At 40.9% G+C, this 19,736-nt stretch overlaps 1 protein-coding gene across 1 annotated transcript in view; it reads left to right on the forward strand.

The window, feature by feature from the left end:
• Positions 1-19,736, forward strand: part of ptprn2 (protein tyrosine phosphatase receptor type N2) — a 117,680-nt gene that overhangs the window by 14,325 nt on the left and 83,619 nt on the right. The window contains exons 3-8 of the mRNA XM_070928152.1: positions 6,845-6,958; positions 13,685-13,941; positions 16,009-16,462; positions 16,586-16,882; positions 17,138-17,178; positions 17,675-18,099. Of these exons, the coding sequence (XP_070784253.1) occupies positions 6,845-6,958; positions 13,685-13,941; positions 16,009-16,462; positions 16,586-16,882; positions 17,138-17,178; positions 17,675-18,099 (1,588 nt within the window). The remainder of the gene's footprint in view (positions 1-6,844; positions 6,959-13,684; positions 13,942-16,008; positions 16,463-16,585; positions 16,883-17,137; positions 17,179-17,674; positions 18,100-19,736) is intronic.

Consider the following 19,736-nt stretch of genomic DNA (forward strand, 5'->3'; position numbering starts at 1 on the left):
TATAGATAGATAGATGGTTGCTCACAGCATATGTTTCTGCTCAGTTACGACATATGAGTCACGATATCTGGGAGCTGGGCAGCAACAATAAGACAAACAATATACAATATAAACAAACAATAATTGTCTCATCTCAGAATCAGAGTCAGAAATACTTTATTGATCCCAGGGGGGAAATTGTATCTCATTCATCCAACTACAATGCTTATGATCAATACCAGTTGGATGTTTTCCCCTTTATATGCCAAGGTTTCCCCAAACCGCAAATGGTCACGACCTCATCCACAGACCTTCTTGTCTTGTGAAGATGGATGTGGTCTGTGTCAGTGGTTACCATGACAACGCGTCGCCTGCTGAATGGAGGGGAAATGTAGGGGCTCTTCACAATGTGGCATTCAGCAGAATCACACGGCAAGCTTTAAATTCGAAGGGGATTGATAGCATGTCGATATCGAGGATCATCTTCACGACAGAGCCATCTTGAAAGGTTAATGTATTCTCCCGTAGTGGAAGGTTTGAACACAGGACACCATATTGTGCATACATGCATACTGGGGATCCACATCTATCCCAATGCATGTTTGTTTTTGGCCTCACAAGCATAATGACTAAATGCCTGCGCTTCGAGGTTGCTTGTTTTGTTTGACTGAGTTTTGCTCGCTTCATTTACTTTCTGCAGATTCATCATACAATCAATTTCACAAACAAGATGAAGCCAGCAAAGGGAACACTTGCTCGTTGGCAGACAGTAGGTTTACATGCAAAACATGATGTGACCTATAGGAGACAGCATGGAGTAACACACAGGACAGGCAATGAAAAACAGGACAAGTACCAGTTTGAATATTAATATGTCAATATATATCCAAGTAGGATGTCATGCTGCTTTGTTTACAACTAACCTCCCTTGTTTCATCTTTTTCCACTGCATATATCATCTTATACAGTACAGTACATTAGTCATACAGTACTCAAGTCAATTTATCAGGGCTGCAACCAAAAGCAAAAACCATTATATTCATTGTTGATTAATCTGCTGATTATTTTCTCTAGTAATCAGTTAATACTGAATATAATGCAATGACAACTACAGTCCAATAAAAACACAAAAATATTAATGAAAATCGATCAAGAAACAAATATATTAAAGATGAAATGCAATTATTATGAATACAAGTGTAAAAACGCAATAGGCATATTGCACAGAGAACTAATGAACGACAAAACGCCTCACTCTAATGAATATCAACAAGCTGAAGAAAAGAGAGAGAGAAATAGTTTGACATTTTGGAAAGTATGCTGATCTGCTTATGAAGCTACAACTAGCAGGCAGTTAGCTTAGCTTAGCATAAAGACTAGAATCAGGGGGAAATGTTTTGTTACATAGCCAAGCTACTGTAGCTGTTTCACCCTTTTTATAGTCTTTGTGCTAAGCTAAGCTAACCAGCTGCTGGCTATAGCTACATGTGGGTATCAATCTTCATATTGAACTATTGTTGTAAGATGGATTTTAAAGATGTCTGTTCAGGGGGTAAGATCTAATAGTGAGGTGTAGTCAGTAGTCTTTGGATTTGCAGCATGTTAGAGAAGCAAATTTGGAGATCTCTACCCTTATTTCCATATTAACCCAGTTTAGGAGGAAACAGGGAAGGAGAAGGCGGCGCAGAAGAGAAATATAAAAAACTGACTTTAATTACACAGACTGCATTGGTACAGGGGGAGCTGTGTGTAGCCTAATAGAGGGAAATTGCTGACACCTCGACAGAAAAACCTCCGGAGGCAGAGAGGAGGGTCGTGGTGGGTGTGGAAGTTTCTTATTACATTAGACTCTCATGCAAGGCTGTGATGTGGATGGTCATTTCTTTTGAGATTTAATGTTTCTCTTTTCCCACATCTTCTCATCATCTATTTTATTTTATTTTTTACCACGCTTTGGCCCAAGGAGCCGCACTCACATTACCCCTCGCACACTGAAATGTAATTACAGGCGTTATGCTCGATAAAGGCAAATATACACAGGCAAGAAAGACTAATGTTGGATTAATGTTGTACCTAATATGCAAGTAATGAGACATTATTTAGTTGCTTCATAACCCTCTGCGCATATTCAATCTAGGCTCTGTCTTTCTCCTGATGAGCAGCAGCCACCGCACAGACAGAGGATGAGTGGGAGTAACTAGGTCTGCCACTTCAACTCTTCCCCTGGTCCCTGAAGGAGTAACCTGGTTTATTCTGAGCTGGGCCAACCGTGCTCTTCCTCACCCGTGCTGTTGCCATGCAGGGTGGCTGAGGGGGAGGGAAGGGTTGTGAGAAGGAGCTGCTCTCTCTGGTGTCAATCTGCCCCATTCCATATGCGACTGACTGTCACTTACAGCGCATATAAAAACAAAGTTTTCATGTTTTATTATTTTACAACATTGAATCAGAGAGAGAGACTTTTTTTCTTACACTGATCAACAGAAACAGAACCCTTTAACATCGAAGTGAAAACAGATCTTTACAACGTGATTTAATGTGAATTAATTACACATATAGAATTAAAAATATACAAAAAATATACCCTTTAGTAGGACACATCTAAATCACCACTGGTCTGCTGCCTAATTGACCGTTGCTAAACCTTTTAGCTACTGTTGCTAATGTTAGCCTTTACGATCTCGAACGGCACATGTGAGTAATGTTGGCAGATTTACCACCTGAAATTCTTAGTAATTTTTCAAACAATTTGTCTTCCATTTCACTAAGAAGTAAAAATAAACAGGCTCCTCGTTTCCTGCGTTAATTATATCATCTGAAATAATACTGTTTGCTAGCCGATTTTATCAGCTGTGGCTAGCGAGTGTAAGCTAATGCTAATGCTCAAACTCAATGAGTTGGTTGAAACCTCTCTCTATAAATTACCTTTTTAATGTTTCCAGCTGTTGTGTTTTAAAAGGAGAACCCTGTAAAATGTAAATGCTCAAAGACTGAGGCTAAAGATACATGTGAGTACTTGCCAAATACCTGCAAACAGATACTTTTGTGTTTTTTTTATTTATATTTCAGATTTAGATCAATCTGCCATATTAAATCTACTGTGATCTATTGTAGTTAGACAGTAAAATGGTGAATACATTTTATAGGGTAACAAGTAGCAGCTGAATAAATAAAGTTCCTTCAGTATGTTCCTCTACTGTAGCTGCTGTAGGTTTATTCCCGTCCTCCAAATATCATTTGATCTCCTGCTGTCATGTCTCATTTGGATCCAACATCTTCAAATCTTTACTTCCTCTAAGGATATGTGATTACTCTGAGACCGGAAATGCATTTTAATTTGATGCAACTCACTGGAGTCTGTGGTTTACTGGTATTATAAGCTAAGCTAAAGTATGGCGGATAAGTGCTACATGTTTCCCTGAGGGCACCGGTTGGCTCTTATTAAACACTTAACCAACAGTGTTTTATCGATCGGTGGTTATCTTGCCTCCACTTGGGCCAATATTGTCTAAAACGCCTGCACTGTATTTTAGATTTAAACGATTTAGGTGATGCTTTTATTGATCGAAGCTTGCAACAAGTTCAACTGCAGCAACACTTTAAGTAACCACCACAAAATCTATAATCCCAAACAATCTGCATGGGCAGAGAAAGAACGCCAAGGCAGTCGGAGCAAATCCAAGAATAAGTGAAGAAACTGCTTTAAAGTATTAAGGATTTGAGACTGTACCAAAGGTTTAACAAAAGACACAAGCTCTTTCGTGGCAAATATGTGGGGAAATCATGGAATAAGTAAACAGATATGTTAAAGATAAATGTAATAATAGACCTAATTTATATTCTTCAGCCAAACTGAATAGGCAGAATGTTTTGATGTAGCTCTGAGAGTCTATCTTTATTAATTTCTGTATTTACATGCAGATTGCAGCGCATGCATGAATGTAATTATCATTTCAAAGCCACAATTTTCACATAAAAAAGACCTGAATAATCTGTAAACACTTCATTAATCATATCCTGATCACTATAGCTTTTGTTTCTGTTCTTTTCTTTATTAGCAGGCTACATCTGGTCGGTCTTGGTGTGTTGATTTGGGCCTATTCATTTTCATGACATGAGTTGCACAGCTAATACACCTGTTCCAATACGTCTTAATTTGTCTCCTGGGTCCGTCCTCCCCTCCTTCAGACGCAGTCTTTTAGAAATGCTTTGCTGACTGTCAGCTTTAGTGTTTGCTCCTGTTATCCCACAGCATTAGCTTTCACAGTTTAAATAGCTTTAGCAGCAGCCGGGTCTCGCCCTGTCTGTCACAGCGGGAAGAGAGACAGTGTCTGGATTTAGAGCTCTTTACCTTTTTTTGGTTGAAAATCTCCTTCTTTATTTCCGTCAACATGGAGCTTATCCAGGTATAGCTTCTCTTTAGTGAGAATGTCACTGATTTGTAGGATTGTACATCCAAGTATCGATTGATTGATTCTCTGGCCTGTTTTATGCATTATTGATTACATTGATTGAGGTTCATTTGCATTACAGTTGCCGTTTGTGCATCACAGTGACAGCATTACTCTTGTCTTGCAAGGAGGCACATATTGATCAATTGTCAGCTTAATATTTCCTCAAACCTGACAGATGATCATTAGAAAATCACTGTGTTCTGCTCTGCTTGATAGACTTTTCTTCATTCCCCAAAAGCCTTGAATGTGTTGGACCTACATAGATCTCTTGCAGTAATGCTGTGTGTTATCTGCTGACATATTTTAGGGAAAACTCTCTGATATTTAATTGCACTGCATTTCAGTGTTGCTTTCCGACTTGGACAACCCTTCATGCAGCAGACGCACGCTGTGCTCCTCCAAGCCTGAAATTAAAATGTTGTTCTTAGCTGTCAGAAATAAGGGCGGAAAAAAATCAGTGTTTCCTGCAAACTGTCAACTACAATGAACCATTGTTGCTTGTTTTGATAATCTCAGTATTGTGAATACACACTGTAAAGTGACAGGACATTGCTTTGTGATTCATCATGCGTGCGGCTTCGAATGGTTCAGCATCACCTCGATAAATCAATCAACCGTTATGTTTGTCAAACAAGGATTTCTTTGTTGTAAAATACCTCTGACTTCTATTTTTAATGCACTAAATCTCTGTGTGTCTGTGTGTCTGGTTGCTATCGGGAATGTCCCTGACAACAGAGAAGGAAGTAACATGTTTAACAGTGGGCATTGCCATGGAAACCAATGAGGGATGCAGAGCATCAAACATTTAACAGTTTCCCGTCACTTGTTATGTCACCAGCCTCCATTCATTTCTTACATAATATGTGTTGTTAGCTAGAAGAAATCACACCAGAAGTCCTTGACAAAACCTTATAATATAATATAAGTATAATATATATTAACCATGTCACCCGTGATAATATCATTAGAAAAGAGGGGTTTGTTGGCGAAGAGTAACAAGACAGTTGACGTCCTGTGATTCAAACACGTCTGTGATGATCTGTGCATCTGTAGGTGGGAAGTTTTCCTCTGCGCTGTTTGAGATCCCAAAATAACTCCTGAGTGTTGTAGTGTGTTGTCTATGCTAATTCACCACCTCCCACAGGCTTTTTCCTGTACAGAGCTGTCATTTAACGGGTCACAGGCAAAGGGGGGGAAGTCAGGAAAACACCCGCTTCTCATTTAGAATAAGAATTCAATTTAGAGCCTCGTCTGACATCACATTATTATCTTTGTAATTATCAGCCACTGAATTTTACACTGAACATGGCAGTGTAATTACATTATTTTAGTCGAGGGTGAAGACCGATGCTTCGTGATGTTTAAATGGATTAAATAAAAAAGTGAACGTTTTCTTTTTTTCGCTCTTGATGTCAAGGTGAAGCTCGACACGCTCCTCCCTGTGTCAAAATGCTACATCACATCGATGATAGAGAGATATTATTGATCATAAAATCTTGGATCTGTACTCATTTATATGTATGTCTCCTGGGTAAAATGTCATTGGAGGAGAGGACAGAAAATTGCAGCATGTAATGGACATCAGTGTTTGTGTTTTCTACGGTGCCCAACGTGTCATTGAGCATCAATCGTACCATTGATGTTTGCTGTCATTGTCCGACATCTTGGGGCTAATTAATGGGATGCTGCGGTGCATGACAAAGTGTTGATTCACATCATTACATCCCATCTAATCACAGTGGCATTTGTGCTCTCACGCGGTAGTATGCATGACTGCACACATGCACACAGACACAGACACAGACACACACACAGAAGAGATGGCTCAGATCGAATCTGCGGGATTCATCTCCAGAGATCATCTGTGAGGTGGACTTTCATTTAGTGCGTTTAGCCTACAAGATGCATGGATTTATCTCTCCAGCTGAGAGAAGGTGACAAGGAGGGTCATTTATATTCCAGGCGTTATATCTGCACACTGCTATCTGACCCCGTGAGCCTCAGCATCCTTCTGAGGTCTAGACCAGCCATTGAATTATGGGGCTGATAGGGACTCTGTGGCGTGGGTTGCCTAGCAACCTGTATTGAGTGAGGCGGGAGGCCTGCTGATAGGGAGATCCCTGATAAAGTCCTTCCTGCCATGAACGGCTGCTTATCGTGGTGCTGTCAGAGGAAAAATGTCAGCTATTAGCTCCCCCAAAATAGGAAGTCAGGAGGTGCGGAGACACTGCAGGTGCCACACACCATTACAACATTTCAACTGGGCGGGTGGACGTCATTTTACTTTGTCAGACAGCAATCGATGTCCAGAAATATTTCTAACATCTTTGTCATGTGTGCTTCTCACTTTCAACTATCAAAATATGTCCCTCATGAACCTGTTTGCACTGTTTTCCTCTTTTCTTTTTCTGTAGATGGAGTGTTTGGACGGTGCCAGGAGTTGGCGGGTGCAGACCTGTACACGTACGATATTTCTTCCTCTGCTCTGCAACGCCTCAGGTTCCTCCTACAGAAACTGGCGCACAGAGGTACATACTGCCCATTTGCCTGTCTGTCTTTGTCCGAGTCTTCCTTTTTTTTTTTTCCTTTTCAGCAGCCTTTATCAGTCATGTACAGGGCTTACAGCAAATGCTTGTCAACTGCCATTATGTGAAGCAAGCCAAATAAGCCAAGCTGTCTCTTTGGCTAGCATAGCACGACGCCATTGAGCTAGGTCATCTGACTCATATCGGGCCATTGTTTCACCATCATCGCCAAACTCCAGCAGCCAATCTAATTGGCTTGTATGCCGGTAGGACATTTAGAGCTAATTTTGTGGATGAGTAACTGTGAGGTGTACAGTGTAATCACATTAGACAGCCTCTCCTACTCAATCAATGGCAGCAGCTAATGTGTTTGTTACAACAGGCTACATCTTCAGGGGCATATAGTGAATTTACAATAAGATGTCCTCAAAACAGAAGAAACTGTATCGCTCATTATGAATGAAGTTACGGAAGGAATTTAAGAAGCAGCGGTCTCCCAACCATGCTGGAGTCATGCTGAGAATGTAAAAGTCTCATCAGCACATCTCCTCAGTTCTGTCACGGTAATATGGCCGATTTTATATTCAAGTCTTGTACTGGCTGTGGAAGACACAGCTTCTTCTTACTGATGGTTGTTACAGTGTGAACAATGGCTAGAGATGACTGGAGACCCCAGGCAGTCTGCTGTTATGGATCCATTGCTGTAGCTGCTAAACAAATGGCTCTGGCTTATCTGTTTCAACAAGTAATGTAGGCACTCTTGGAATGTTTTTTTTCTACCTGTGAAATGCCTACAATTCAGTAAAAAATACTTTGAATGTCATGTATGTTGGAGTATATATACTTTATTTTCTGGGTCTGTAATTGCCAAATCATTTTCTAGGAGGTTTCCTGCAAATAAGTAGTGTTCAGTTAGTACATTTCTAATCAATTAATTTCTTGCAAGAATGTGAAACTTGTCTACAATTCAACATACATGGAGAGTAAAGTTTCCAATAATAAGTAAATGATACATGAATATTTACTTGGGATACACATAGCAGTTTTTCTTGGTCAACAATTGCTTATAAACTCAAAATCCTAACTGAAAGAACGGCCTTAGAGCTGTGCCTCTATTTTCTTTATAATTAGTATTAATTACATGGTTATTTCCAGTAGACTTCTCAGGAAATTATTGATAATTTTGTAGGAAATTACAGACCCGTAAAATGAAGTGTTACCAAGCAAAGTTTTTTTCTACATATTTTTCTCCACACTTTTAGCAGCGTGTATCCACAGTCATGAACCACCAGGGGGCAGTAGACACCTTTAATACAGACCGTGACCACAAACATCAGCCCTCCAAACATAATTGGCTTTGCAGGCCACTCTGAGCTTAATATCTTTTAACAGGCGTGAACCAGTGTTGAAAATCATTAAGAGTAAGCAGTCGGCCAGAGGAAATATAAAAAAGAAAAAAAAAATGGAAAAAAAAATTCAGTGATGAATATTAAGCCAGGCGAGACCACACATTTATTCTAATTACTGCTTAGAAATAAACAAATGAGAGTGAGGAGGATGAGAAGAGATGTGGTGTGTAATTTTTGTCTGCTTCATTTTAAGAGGTGTTTAATTCTTTAGATGCTTTTCATCACGAGTCTCGTTCTCTGACCTTGTGTTTTTAGACACCCGTTTACAGACGCTGCAGACATGACATCATCACTTTGAATCATTTCTCCCTTTTCTGTCTTGTAGAATCACATCCGCAGACACAGAGCATTATCCTCGGATGAGTCCACAATACACTGTTAATGCTCATGGCACGTTATTCTTATCAGCTCAACAGCTATTGAAGTGTCATCTTTGAGACGTGATCTTTTTTTTTTTTTTTTTGAGCCCAGACAGGGTTATTGAGACCATTGTACTGTAACCTAAATTGAAGCGATGAAGCAGGGGGTAAAAAAGGGGAGAAACATCAATGGAATCGATTTACAATCCTCTTTATCTTGCATCGGAGACGCAGGTAGAAATCACACAATCTCTGCTCACTGCACAACACCAATGTCATTCAGATCAATAGGAATTGACCCTTGTACAAAAGGGCCTGGGTTGTCTGGATATGTCCCCATTGGCAGAGCACATTGTCTGGTATTAAATTTTCACCACAATACCTTTTGAATGCAAGGTCCTGTCATCCAACTACAAATGACTTTTATATTACACAGCACCCACAACCAAGCAACTTTAGTATTCACTGTGTGCAGCCACAGTGTGTCTACACATTTCATTTCATTATGGCTCTGCTAAATGTGTGTGTATGTGTGTGTTTGTACAGACTAGGATTATGTAAAGACACACACAGGAGCTAATTCAGTAACTACAGTGTATTAATTTGATGTACAATATATTCAAATGATGGAGCATTTGACTGAAGGTTTGCTAAACCCTGCCCCCAAACAGCAATTGTCCAATCATAGCTTAGAAACTGTAACTAGGCACCGCAGGTCTGTCCAGCTTGTCTGACCAAGAAGACAACTGCAAAAGTGTGACGAATTCATTAAACTTTGTATTTATTTGCTCTATTGTAATCTGCAAACATTAGCGTTCCTGGCAAACTAGCGTTAGCTTTATTTACAAAGGCAAGTGGCATGTCATTAGCCTTGTTTTTGGGGGTTACAGGTTACGTTACTTGCTCACGATTGGAACATCCACCTTGTGGGAGCCAAGACGCTACTATATCAGAGTTTAAAGTAAGGTGTGGACGCTTACGCTCCAGCAACCTCACCCAAACTCGCCTTACATAGATGAATAACTCATCGTTCATTCCTCATTCTTAAATCATTTTCTCTTGTAAAAGAAAGAAACAATAAGAGTGTTGCCTGTCCAAGTGTGTTTTTTCATAGTAAGCATCCAAACCATCAAAAGGTTATCGAATAACATTTTAATTAACTACATCTTATTTATAATACACGGCCAATGCTGCTTCTCATAAGCTGGTGAGAAAGCTGACTTTTTGCTTGGGACACGTTAGCTTTAGCCTCTATCTTTTAGCACAATAACATGTAGACAGTATGTAGCCATTATGTGTAAATATAAGAACCATTTAGAGGATTCTCGTTTTAAAAGTAAACCAACCAAAGCCAGTTGTCTGCTACTGTTTTCATTCAGTCGACGGCTAGAAATACGAAGCCTTTTTTTTTTAAACTTATGTGTGAAATTTAAGACCCACTGTTTTAATAATGAATTACGAGTGTTAAATCTGCCACCTCATCATTGTAAACTGCTCATGTACCATGCAAGAAGGGCATAGCAACAGTAACTAAGGGGACATGGGTTTAGCGAACAGTGAATTCACAGAGAGAAATTAGAGTTAATCCTGCGATTTTTGACTAGTTTATGTCATATTTTTAAATTCCTGGTCAGTATTTCTACTGTCGAGCTCCAACATCAGAAAGAATCACGTCAGAATGTAACACTGGTGTTCTTGATGTACCACGTTAAACTACACTAACCTGCAGTCGATTGACCTCCTGACCCCGTGCAGAGCGGTGGACACTCTCATAGTACGGACAAGTGAAGTAAGATGATGCATTGTGACATTTGTATTAGCTCCATTGACAGGAATCATCAGTCAGGGAGAATCAGTGACCATAAACTGACATTATGTCACTCCAGTGCTACTGAAACCACATGTTACTCACGGCCCTACTTCTGCGCCAACATGTTTTCTTTGACAGACAATTGACAAAAAATTTTCATTGTTCGTCCTCATATTCTGCTCTGTCTGTTCCTTGACAACCTTTCTAGATGATACTGGAGAGAAACAACTCAGCCACAGATACACTCACACACTAACATGCCATGTAAAAACAAGAGTGCTTTTTTTGAATCAATCAGCGAGAGTCCATGAGACCTGCTGCAGATTTTTACTCTGAGCAAAATGATTGCAGTAACGGCAATATGAAATTACTTGAGTAGATGTGGTCAGTACCATACATGTAGTAATGCATATTATCTTGGCCTTTAGTAGGCTTTCACTAGACAGCTGAATCTTGATTTTTAAATATTTCATGACTGTAAACATCATATAGCTTCAGTTGATATAAGATGGTGGAATAAGATGATTTTTCCTACCATAAAGCTACTTAAGGGTAAAAATGTATGTGTGATGTAAGTATGTTAATAGGATAATAACAATACTCAGTAATATGTTTTAAATATATACATATTTTTGGCACTGTTGGTTTAATTCTTGTGTCAAGTTTGGATTGACACATTTCATTTCGACTAATTAGGTAGAAGTTGCTGCTAAATTATTCACGCTCTCTTCCATTAATGCCTTTTAAAATCAGTTGGTGGACAGAAGAAAAAGAAAGGGGAAAATCTGCATTTCAAAAAACACCAGATGAAACTACAAGACGTGTGGACAGGATCCCATCTAATAGGCTTTGAATATTTAGGAGGCCCCCTCTCTCTCTGTCTCACAGAAAACAGACAGGAGGCCAACAGAAATATCTCGCTTGTTTGAAAGCTGTTGCGCTAATGGCACGGCGTTAATTAACTGAGGCATTTGCCTGAGACAGCATGCTATCCTTAACAGGCAGCACTTGGTGATGGAGCCTGCTCTTCCTCTGGACTTACAGATGAATTTGCATGACATTTAGCTCCTCAGTGCCAGGATAATCAGCTGAGAGGTTGATTGAGAGGAATCCAACCGTAAAGGCCACATCACTTTTCTTCCTGACTTTTTTTCTTTTACAAAATGGCTCATTTTGATTCCGTAATTTGCACCGGCATACCTTTCCCCCTCAAGTGTGCCCATCACAGACACCCAAAACATGGTATGTATGGAAATGAGTGCATCCCCCAGGAGACAGAGGGGATAGAGGTGTCACAGGCAATGAAGCCAGCCTCATCCTGTTGTGGCGCCATCACACTCTGAACCCATTTAACCAGCTGCAGTTAACCGCAGGTACCATATGGATCCTTTAGGACTGAAGATTTCCCCATTGCAACTGATGATAGCATAAATGATCATCACCGCGCTGATATATAACAAGTACACACCACATCGGTTAAGGCATGGGTAGTTAACTGTCATTGTTGTACGGATGGATGGCTGAGCTGCGTTCCAGAACAGTGACAACATACGCTGCTTTGTGCTCCATTCAGCGCTGCCAAGAATGACTGGAGGCATCTGTAGCTGCTCTGCATTGCTCAGATCCTCATCTGGTGCTTATGAATATCTATGAGAATACCCAGCGTCTATGGGTGAGAAACCAGGCTAATGAAGACATTCTGCGCCGTTGATACTTTCATTTGTTCGTATATATTTAAACCCAGGCTGTTAGTTTATTGCTATGAAACATGTCCACATCATTAAGAGCAGCATTGTTTCTTTAGATGAAGGGTAGGTACGTGGCAGCTAAGAATCTATGCCTTCTTCATATCATAATTACTTTTCTCATTAAAAAAATGCTTCTGCACTGGAATGAAGTGTGATTAGTGAACATCTTGGCTCCTTAAAAACAGTATAATATCTTTGGTATTTCTATGCTCTTTGCCGATGGAATGCCGCGCCTCTTGGCTCATTGGGAATGGGGCCATGTTTTGGGTATCTTTTTTGCTTGGGTAGCTCCATCTGGTCCTGGCACCACTGCGCTTTGCCCCTGCCCAGGAGTTCTGCATCCCAACTATGTGTTGGCAATTAGCAGAGATGTTGGCAAGGCGTCAGGCCGCAGTGTGACATTCTCCCTGGGCTTGTTGACTGGCTGTGGTGTGTGTGTGTGTGTGTGTGTGTGTATACATGTGTCCGTACATGTGAGTGGATGTGTAGTCATGGCTTCCTTTTCGTGTGTCGTAATTTTAGACGTCCTCCACTCTACCGTTCTGAATCATCCCTGCTGTTTTGTTTACCCTGTAAAGCTGAGAGAACTACAGTATAAACAATTCCCCCAAAGCAGAGAACATAGACACAGCACAGTCACCATTTACAGGAATACTTTGAATACTTTCTGTCTTTTATTTTTATTGATATTTTCAGGCTAAATGAGTGGGCGACACACTACTCAATGACATTCTGTATGTTTCATCTTACAGGCAAACATACTTTATATAGTCAATTTTGTTCCAGTATTTTAATATTGTTTACATTGTAGTCTTAAGATAAATGTCAGTTTTTCAGTTTATTGCATTGACAATTGCATACCAGTCTGCCTGCATCTGTTTCCATGTGGTGACTTTCTTGCAAGCAGCCAAAAGTATTTTAAAGAGATATTCCATTTATCCAATCAAAGAGCAAGCAAACTCTGCTCCAAATGTTTTCACTTCATCTCTTTACAAATGTCAAGCAATAATTAACGAAATAATTAAAATAAAAGCCCAGAATTTTGCCTTCAACATTAATTTTGTCTATGGAAACAATTTTGGAGATACAAAATATCAATAACAGAACTCTTGCCAGGAACGTGAGTTGGTAGTTTTAGCTTGGCTTTCCCATATATTATTCAAGTCATCCTCAGTTATCTCCAGGCCCAATTCTCTCTCCCATTTCTGTTTGTAATAAACAGTCGATTCGCTTTTGGAGTTTTGTGTTGTATTCTACAGCCAAATACGTTTCACTATCTGCTTGTTTAATTTCTTTACCAAAGTATGTTTGACCTGGAGATATCTGCAGAAATCATATTTTTTCAAGGTTATATTGATTCGAGAGGTAATTATAAGACCCCCCCATGACCTCTTTGTTTCCAGGTCTGACATGGCAGGACGACATCACTCAGCAGGTCATCTCTAGGGAGCTCTCCAAACTGAGGATCGTCCCTCTCCGCCATCAGGCCACGTCTCCAAGTCCCCCGACCGCCTACAGGAGCTCCAGAGACAGGAAACTGAGGCCTGCGCAGGCAGAGCTGAGCAGAAACCTTCAGCAGTACCTGACGGGCCTGGGCTTCCTGCCGCAGTCTGAGCTCGATGGACAACCAGGAATCCAACAAAAGGGAGCCAACGTTCAGGTAAGACTGTCTGACACTGTGGATTTGCAGTAACTGACATTGGAATGGATAGACAGGTGCGACAAGGACACCAAAAGCTTGCAGGCTAATAACTGAAGAATTTTAAAGAACGACTTAAAGGGGCACGCCACAGATTTTACACATGAAGTTCAGTTTACTCTTCATAAGGAGTACTGATGTCTTCTGTGGCTCTAGAAGAAGCTCTCTAAAGTTTGAAATATATCCCAGTCGATGTCATCAGGGTTATCTCGGCTTGGGCTTTTGGACACTTTTTAGAAAAAGAAAGCCTCTTACAAACTGGAGGTGTATGGTTTGAAGGACATTGTGCATTTGGGAGGCAGGGGGTGTCTAATGAAAATTTGCTATCTAGCTGCATTATGGGAAATGTAGGATCCAGTGTTTTTGCAGCTTAATCTATACTAGATAGACTTAAAGTCAAGATATCTCAGCCTCTGCTGATTCAATTACATATGAAACTGCTGGAGTCCCTCATGATATTTATTGTATTTTAATGTCGTAATGTAACCGCTTGGCTAGAGATATAGCATGTAGGTTCAGGGTTAAGGCTAGAAATATTGGTCCACAAAGTAAACAAACCAACACATTTGGCTAAATTATGGAAGGGCCTCTTCCTATTCCTTTTGAAAAAGAGTCAGTATGTCATTTGTGGGGGGTTGCCCTCTTGTCCCTGCACGGCTTTTGTTTCTCGCTTTCTGTCTTCTCCTCCCTCTCCCGCTGAGCAGGGACCCTTTTACACAAAGATCTTCCATCACCTCTTTACATTATTCAATCCTCATATTTAGGGTGGAACCCCGGCTTTGTGCGAAATGTGCTCTGCATCCTTCATAGCCGAGCTGCTTCCTGCTGCTGTGTCAGTGCAGCCATAATGCAAAGTTGAAGAGTTCAGGACCTTCCTTATTGATGAGATGAGGTCCTTTGTTGTGTAGTGTGATGGAAAAAGGCAAACATGGTTAGCATGAATGGCAGAGCACTCCCGTCTCGCTGTGCTAATGCCATTATGGCCTCTCAGTATGCTGGGCTTGGAAAGACTGACATTTTCTCTATATACATTTGAAGGACAGAAAATGGCACCAAGGGAGATAGCTAGTATTAGTGCAGCAGCGACATGGATAATAATGCTGCTCAGTGGATCGGATATACGGTATGCTGAATTGAAGCGCCCTTATGATTCAGATGAGAATGATTTCTTTTCCTCACAGACAGAAGAAAGGATAAAATCACACATTTTGGTGCCAATATTAATACCAACTACAATGCCAAATGGTTAAAAGGCCTCTAGATGCCTGTGTACCAGTGCATTGTAATGTAAACACATAATTCATCATGTGTCAAATATAAACTCATATGGCTCATATGGAAATCAGATGACTCATAATTTTTTTCTTTTTAGATAAGGGATTTCTTCTACTTCTCTGACAGAAGGGTTGTGCTTTTAAAGTTTGTTGTGTGTTGTTGAAATGCATGAAATTACTCTTTGAGTGACACTATCTCATCTATGATTTCCATAATGTAATTTCCAAGGGCAGTTGTCTTTGATCTAGAATCCTTATTCATATCCTGTCCTGTCTAGTCGAGCCCAGGTTGCCTCTCTTTTTATACTAAAGCCTGTCACAACAATGCTGACCCAGCACAACCCATCTAATGTTCTCATGGAGGGAAAAAAACACCTATTGCAGAGCTCAAGCAAGGTTGAAGATTAATCATGTGAATGTTGAACAAAACTAAGAGTCTACAGCTATGCTAGCAGCTCTGTGAAGCTGCTAACTTTAGCATGCTAACAGGTTCACAATGACAATTTAATATTTTGGTGGAATATAGACATTACACAGAAGTTTAAAAAGGGGGGAAAAAAAGTTATTACAATTTATGAATTCATGGATGTCTGTACAGAATTTCATGGCAATCCATCCAGTTGTGGACATATTTCAGTCTGGAGTGGGTCGACCATCAGCTGTCCCTCGAGCCACACCGCTAGCATGGCTAAAAATTGTGTTTGACATGTTAACGTTGCTATAAATGTGCTAAGTGGGCATTTATGTGTTGTAGAATGAAGACATCAAGACTGACGGTCGTTTGGAGCCCAGCTGGTCAAAACCCCAACAGGGCTGGAAGGAGACCACTCTCTACAGTCTTCATAAAGGAGACGGCCAACCTCCAGTCACCAAAGTCTTCACCCAGAGTGGAGAGGGCAGGCACCCCAAGCTCAGTACAACCTATTCCAATCGGGACCCAGAAAGGAGCAAACTTCTACCCAGCCAGCTGGAGCGGCTCCTTGCCGACGTACCAAGCAGTCAGCAGGGGGCCTCAGGTGGCAAGGCTGCGTGGCCCAAAGGAAAGCTCCACTACCTCAGCTACATCCGGCCGGCTCCGAGTGACCACGCAGATCCACAGTCTCAGGTGGCTTTTGGCTCCAAAACCCAAAGGCCTAATCTAGACAGACTTCTGCTCAAGGCCGGCTCAAACCGACTGACCGCCAAAGAGCCTCTTAGTGTCGTGGACGGTAAGATCAGTTTTTTTAATAGCTTGTTATAGATATTTCACACTCTGTCTTTACATGTAAATTATATTAAAATGTACTCTTAGTGTGATTGTGGGTTCTCATTCTTCTTTCTTTGCTGTCCAGAGCGATTCATCCAGAATATGGTGAACCAGCTGGGAAGGCACAGCATCAACATGGAGGCTTTGATGAGTAAAGACCTGGACCAGCTGGCTGGGGTCATCACAGGAGAGCTGCAGGAGGCAGATGAGGAGCGGCCTGTGGTTGGGGTCCAGCCAGGACCAGGAGCCGCTGACTCCAGGGGGAACAAGGAGGCTAACAGGGAGCCACTGGCAGCCATGCAACTGAATCAAGACCAGGACCAGAAATCAGACAAAGAGCAGGATCTAAACCAGAAAGACACACTGAGAATGAAACAGCAAGGTGGGGGTTGGTCCTGTTGAGAAAGAGAATACAAGTTGGCAACGTTTAGAGTAGCGATGTGTTTATTTTCTGTCATAGATGTAAGAGTATAAGTTATTCTGAGTTCATAAATGCTTTAATAAGGCTTTGTTTGTCTAATCCTCATAGAAAGTGCTGCCAAATGTATTTTTGAGTCATAACTTTTTCTTTGCTAAATACAAAAGAGAACTTCTTGTTTTCACACAATCTGCTCACATACATTGTGTTTGTTTCCAGGCCAACAAATAGACGGTGAAGATAAAGAGCCTGTTGACAAGGTGAATTTAAAATTACTCTGCTCAACCAACAAATTGGTTTCTGAGGGAGCGAGACATGTCCAAGCTTACACTTAATTCACTTTTGAATGCTACTTCAAGATTTGAAAGTTGTGCAAACTAACATTTACTGTTAAATTAGTAGAACTCTAAAGCAAACTCACAACTGCAGGATCCCAAAATGAGTTTTGTCTGACTTTAAAAGCAATGTGAATTAAAGTGGTTTTGGATGATGCCATGAGTCTTTTGTTTAGTTAACGCACGCTTCAATCATTTGTAAGGAAAAAGGACCTTGGGCCAGCAATCAGAAAATGGACACACCAAATTCATGCTTTTTCAATGACTGACATAGAATTTAATTCTCTATTCAAGGTATTGATTAATTCTTCCTCAGAACTTCATAGACTTTCTTCTAAAAGGAAACTTAAAGTAATACATGTGTACAATGAAGAAGAAAATGTCTTCACTATTCTAAAGAGAAATCTTTGATTCAACACAGCATACAGCGTTCTTCTCCAAGCTGCTGGACTATCTCAATCTGGAGCCCTTCGACGATGCTCCACAGGTCAACATTGGGCCACCAGCTTCCCTCCAGAAAATGGTCGGGCTGGAGAGTGTCCAAAGCCGGACGACGCAGGGCCAAGTTCCCATACCCCACCGTTGGGAGGAGAAGACTGTGGCCGTGCCTGTGAAGGAAGGTTCCACCCTGCGTTTAACCGGTGGTGCAGAGGGGCCTGACGCTCAGGTGGACTCAGAGATCCAGAGGTGGATGCAGGGTAAGCAGGCCTCAGCGGGGAAAAAGCAGCTGGAGGAGCCGCAGAAGAAGGACATGAGAGTCAAAACTCAGCTGGTCCATGTGGGGGTGAAGGAGTTTTCCAGCAGAGGGAAGGACAGACACTTTGGCTACATTATCACCGGCTCAGAGTGAGTATGATTCAGATATACAGTATTGCATATTGATATTAGAATGATCAGATTGTAATCATTTCTAAATCATAATTTTCAGAATCAATATTGTATTTATTTTGTAGAAAATTTACACACACAGCACGAGGAAATAAAGTTGGTGCTTCGTTTCTGTTTACAGAATTACAAAGATGAGAAATTGAGGAAATGGATATTAGGTGTCTCAATATTTATGTATTATAAACAATACATACAAATCATGAGTAATATCTACAAATAATGATTCCTCTCTATTAAATATGGGGTGGTTAGCAGTTTGAACTGACTGCTTGCATCTAAATTCATTAAAGTTTTAAATAGGGCTAGTAGTCATGAATGATCAGGTGCCTTTGATTAGGATTTGTAGGCATTTTATTCTATGAGTGTTTTTGTGCAGTTTGGTCTGTATTTTCCTGTTGAGCTGTGTGTATTAATATGAAGGTCCCTCTAGTTGTTATAAACCAGCTGGACTATAAATGGTGTGGTATGGGACATAAGCCAATGGTATGTGAAGATAAACACTTAATAAATAAATAAAACCGCTTAAAAAAACAGCTTTGCGTTGAATTAAGTGCGTTGAGTATAAAAAAGAGTTGCAGCTGCCCAGGTCAACATCATAGATGTAGACTCATATTAACTGTAGCTTTGCGTTATGCTGTTGACAGCAGTGCAGACGCCGGAAATAGACTGAGCTACTGTGTGTCAATAACCTCTTTTGCCTTAGTCATTGTCCTCGATAACTTATGTGCAAAAAGCATCACCAACAACCTTGAAAAAGCTACTCTCTCATCTGTAAGTGGTTATTATCTACTGACTTGATGGTGTAGCTTGCAGCTTCATATTATAGTTTATTGCTCCTCTCACCAGTTGTCTGTTGTACTGTTGGACCTGTTTCAAGGCAGACTCACTTAACATACCTTAATACCAAGCATATGTCTGCTTTGTTCGGTTACTTAAAACTGCCTTTGAGAGACGCAATTTCTGTCAAAACCACCCACATATTCACGTCTTTATGGAAAAGAATACTGTAGTTTGAAATCCTTAGTGTGTGCTGCAACTGATTACAATAGAACGGGTGATAAATCCCTCAGTGTGTGGGTATTACTGTGCCGTATTATAGCTTTAATGATGATACTTTGTCTGGAAGGGTAGCCAAGTTCCCTCTCTCTCCTTCTCTCTCACCTCTCAGTCAGCTCAGGCTCAGCAAAGATAAGTTCCTATCGACTGTGTCTTCGCCCCTGGCCCTCTCTCAAATCCCTTTATGGCATTATCAAGTCCGGTGTCAGTGGGTTGTCCTTCGCCTGTTTAACAGACGTCGGCTCATAAAGGTCCGATGGGCGCAATCTTTGTCACCTTATTGCCACACATATAGAAATGCAGATTAAGACGTAAACACACAATATAGTTGAGTATGCGCCAGGGGAAAAAAACAGGTCACCTTCTGAATGATATATCTTCACATCCTCCTCCTCCTTCTCCTCCTCGTCTATCCTCAGCCCACCGAGCGGACACCTATAGTTGGCCTATAGAGGTGTCTGCATCTGCTGCAGACCTCATGATTGCACGGTTGTTATCCCCAGCTCCTTCGCACCCTGCAGAGAGGCTACGCAAACCTG

The sequence above is a fragment of the Enoplosus armatus genome, chromosome 21, assembly GCF_043641665.1.
Source record: "Enoplosus armatus isolate fEnoArm2 chromosome 21, fEnoArm2.hap1, whole genome shotgun sequence".
Taxonomy (NCBI): domain Eukaryota; kingdom Metazoa; phylum Chordata; class Actinopteri; order Centrarchiformes; family Enoplosidae; genus Enoplosus; species Enoplosus armatus.